Source organism: Microtus ochrogaster, chromosome 8, assembly GCF_000317375.1.
Source record: "Microtus ochrogaster isolate Prairie Vole_2 chromosome 8, MicOch1.0, whole genome shotgun sequence".
Classification (NCBI taxonomy): Eukaryota; Metazoa; Chordata; class Mammalia; order Rodentia; family Cricetidae; genus Microtus; species Microtus ochrogaster.
In genome coordinates, this window is record NC_022015.1 from 74,628,889 (window position 1) to 74,632,283 (window position 3,395).

Genomic DNA, 3,395 nt, shown 5'->3' on the forward strand with positions numbered 1-3,395 from the left:
AAAAAAAAAAAAAAAATCAAATAACTAAATCTCAACTCTATCTAGAAATAGAGTTCATCCTAAATCTAAGTTTCTAAATAACTTTATTTACACATCTGGCAAACATGCCAATATCTGGGATAATCCCCATTCTACCATCTGTAACAGTGTTGGAAGTCAAGAGACATGAAAGATTTAAGAAATAGTCCTTTTTTATAACTTTCACATTTGAAAGAAAACTCTCAAATTCAAGTAATGTCATAAAACATCAAAATATAATACAGAATTATTTATACCCTGGTTCTTCTTTTTATTCAGTAATGAAGTTTAGTAACAAAAGTAAAATTCGAGCGAGGAAGAGAGAGAATATCAATAAAGTGGACCAATTAATTTTACCTTATCCATAATAAATACTGATTGAATTTAAATAAATCATGGGTGCAAGACCCTAGAAGCACTTCAAAACTCCACACAAGACAAAAGAGCGCAAAGGAACAGCTCCCAGGAAAGGCTAGAAATCAAATAGCTCACAGGACCTGGTAACTAACTTGTCATTCATCACAAAGGTAACAAAAGGAGAATCAAGAACTCAAGACTCCAAAACATTTGAGAAAATACAAAAATGAAAATTAACACAGTATTTTATGTTTCAAATCAAAAAAGAAGAGGGACTAATCACACCTGAAGGTATTTTTGCCTCCACTGTCAAGAAACAGAATCAGAGGCTGCTTTCTATCTTTTACCCCACTTTCTAAAAGTACAGTTTATTTTTAAATGCCTTTAAATTTTTAAACTCCACTAAATTCTTTTAGGCCACTATTTCTTAATTCTAATCTTTAAACATTCTAACAAAAACAAAAGTGAGTTCTATAGGAAAAAAAGCAAGGTACTTACTGCTGTCTTTCAAAACAGTGTTGTATTTTTACAGTAGATTATATAAAAACATATTAGCTTTGGTCAGATTTTTTTCAATCTGCCTCTCCCTCTCCAAACTCAGACTGGGGGCACTGTTTATTAATCTTCAGTGTACTCAATAAAAATTCTTCACAGGAAAATAAGAGACAGTATAATAAGCACACTTACCCTTCCTGAGACATTCTCAAAGACTACTTCCTCTGGCTAGAACACAGGATCAGCAGACAAGCCCGCTGTCTCTAGAGAACTGCAGCTTATTTGTTAAAGCTGAGAGCACAGGCCCTGAGAGGCCCAACAAATTCAGGCACAAAGCCACTAGGCTCCATCTCAGGGAATAATATCTTCAGCTTTAAAATTTGAAAACCTACTAAAAAGAAGGGGCAGAGACCAGAAAAAATTACTAATGGCCTGGGATATTTAACATTAGCTAGTTAAGGAAGGAGACAACCCAAAAGCAAGGTTTTGTAAGAGACAGGAATCGTTACTGGCAAACACAGAAAAAGCAAATTTACCCCCTAAAGAGGCCCTCCAACAGTACACAATGTGAGTTTCACAGAATGGAGCAGCCCTAGTTGGTCAAAATCATTCAAATCCATTTACTCAGAACAGGAAATGACCAGATAAATAATTAGTTTTAGTTTTAATGAACAGTTCAATTACTTTCCCCTCTTAGAAAAAAAGCAATGTAAGCTTCAAGGAGGTACTTATGCCCTGAACACAGGGATTAAAGCACTTCAACACCAACCCCACCCCCAATTTCATTAACTATTTTTTTTTTTTTTTGGTTTTTCGAGGCAGGGTTTCTCTGTGGTTTTGGAGCCTGTCCTGGAACTAGCTCTTGTAGACCAGGCTGGTCTCGAACTCACAGAGATTCGCCTGCCTCTGCCTCCCGAGTGCTGGGATTAAAGGCGTGCGCCACCATCGCCCGGCTATAATTTTTTTATATAAAGGGCAAATCCAGAACATTCTAAAGGTTAATGACAAATCTCAGATGAAGCTAAAGTTTGAAAGAAAACTATCTGCAACATATCCTGACAAATTAAACACATAGGGTTTCTGTGGCAAGGGAAGAAGTAAGCACATCAGTGCTAGATCTATTGGCGTAAGCCTGTAATCTCAAATACTTGGGAATTTCAAGTCCTGCTTGGGCCACACAGTGGGTTCAAGGTCAGTCTGGGCAACTCAGTAAAGTTTTGTCTCTAAACAAAAACATAAGCATGGGATCAGGGCTAGGCATGGTGGCACACACCTTTAGTGCCAGCACTCAAGAGACAAAAGCAGGCAGAGTTCTGTGAGTTCCAGGCCAGCAAGAGTTACAAGGTGAGACCTTGTCTCAAAAAGAAAGAGAGAGAGGTAAAGTAAACTGCCTGTGAGCAGCCCTGTTCAATCCCTAATTTAAAAAATAAATAAATAAATAAATAAATAAATAAATAAATAAATAGAGAGAAAAAAACAACAAAAAAGCCTCAAACAAACAAAAAACAAAGAACACTGGGATGGAAAGTAAGTCCTTTCATTTAAATTAAAAATAAACAAGACATGTTCTGGGCTGGGAAGATAGCTCAGCTGATACAGCGCTTGCTTAGCACACAAAGCCCTGGGTTCACTTGCCAGCACTGCATAACCAGGCATGCTGGTAGATGCTACAATCCAGCATCCAAGAAATGGGGGCAGGATGTAGTTGTTCATAAACCTTAGCTACATGACCCTGTTTCACAGAAGACCAAAAGAGGCAGTGAAATGGCTCAGTGACAAAAACTGCTTGTCATACAAGCCTGCTGAGCTGAACTCAATCCTAGACCCACCCACAGGTGGAAGGAGAGAAGAGGCTCTACAGTTATTCTCTGACCTCCACGTACACACTGTGGCACACTTGAGTATGCACGCACACACACACACACACAATTCAATACAATCCTTCTTGATGAAAAGAACTCAACAACAGGAATAGACAGGGGCTTACTCAGTCTAATAAAGAGCAACTATGTAAAACAAGAGTAAGGGCAGGAGGGTTGGCTGTGTATAGTAAATAAATATACCTAAAACCTAAGTGTAAACTCTAAAGTTGTGAAACTCTGGAGCTGGGGAGATTACTTTGTCAATAAAAAGCCGTCAGTATCCAAGCAAAATGATGATGATGATGATGATGATGATGATGATGATGATGATGATGCCATGTAAAGATACCCAGCCAACCTCATAAGGAAAATAAAAACTGGAAACCATGAGACACATACACTAAGATGGCTATTCTAATCAAAAGGCAACAGCAACTGTGTAAGGAATAAAACAACATGACCAAAAGCATGTTGGGGAGGAAAGCATTTATTTGGTGTCCCAATCACAGATTCCTCACTGAAGGAAGTCAAGGCAGGAGCTCAGACGCAGGAACTGCTGTGGAATATTCTTTTTTTTTGGTTTTTCAAGACAGGGTTTCTCTGTGGCTTTGGAGCCTGTCCTGGAACTAGCTCTGTAGACCAGGCTGGTCTCGAACTCACAGA

At 38.4% G+C, this 3,395-nt stretch overlaps 1 protein-coding gene across 2 annotated transcripts in view; it reads right to left on the bottom strand.

Annotated features, from left to right (window-relative positions):
* Window positions 1-3,395, bottom strand: part of Nt5c2 (5'-nucleotidase, cytosolic II) — a 146,634-nt gene that overhangs the window by 55,872 nt on the left and 87,367 nt on the right. The window contains exon 1 of one of the 2 annotated variants that reach the window (XM_026781577.1): window positions 1,063-1,136. The exons of the other annotated variant lie outside the window; for it this stretch is intronic. Within the exon in view, the coding sequence (XP_026637378.1) occupies window positions 1,063-1,076 (14 nt within the window). The 5' untranslated portion in view covers window positions 1,077-1,136. Of the gene's footprint in view, window positions 1-1,062; window positions 1,137-3,395 lie in introns of those variants that run through there. 2 annotated transcript variants of the gene reach the window in all.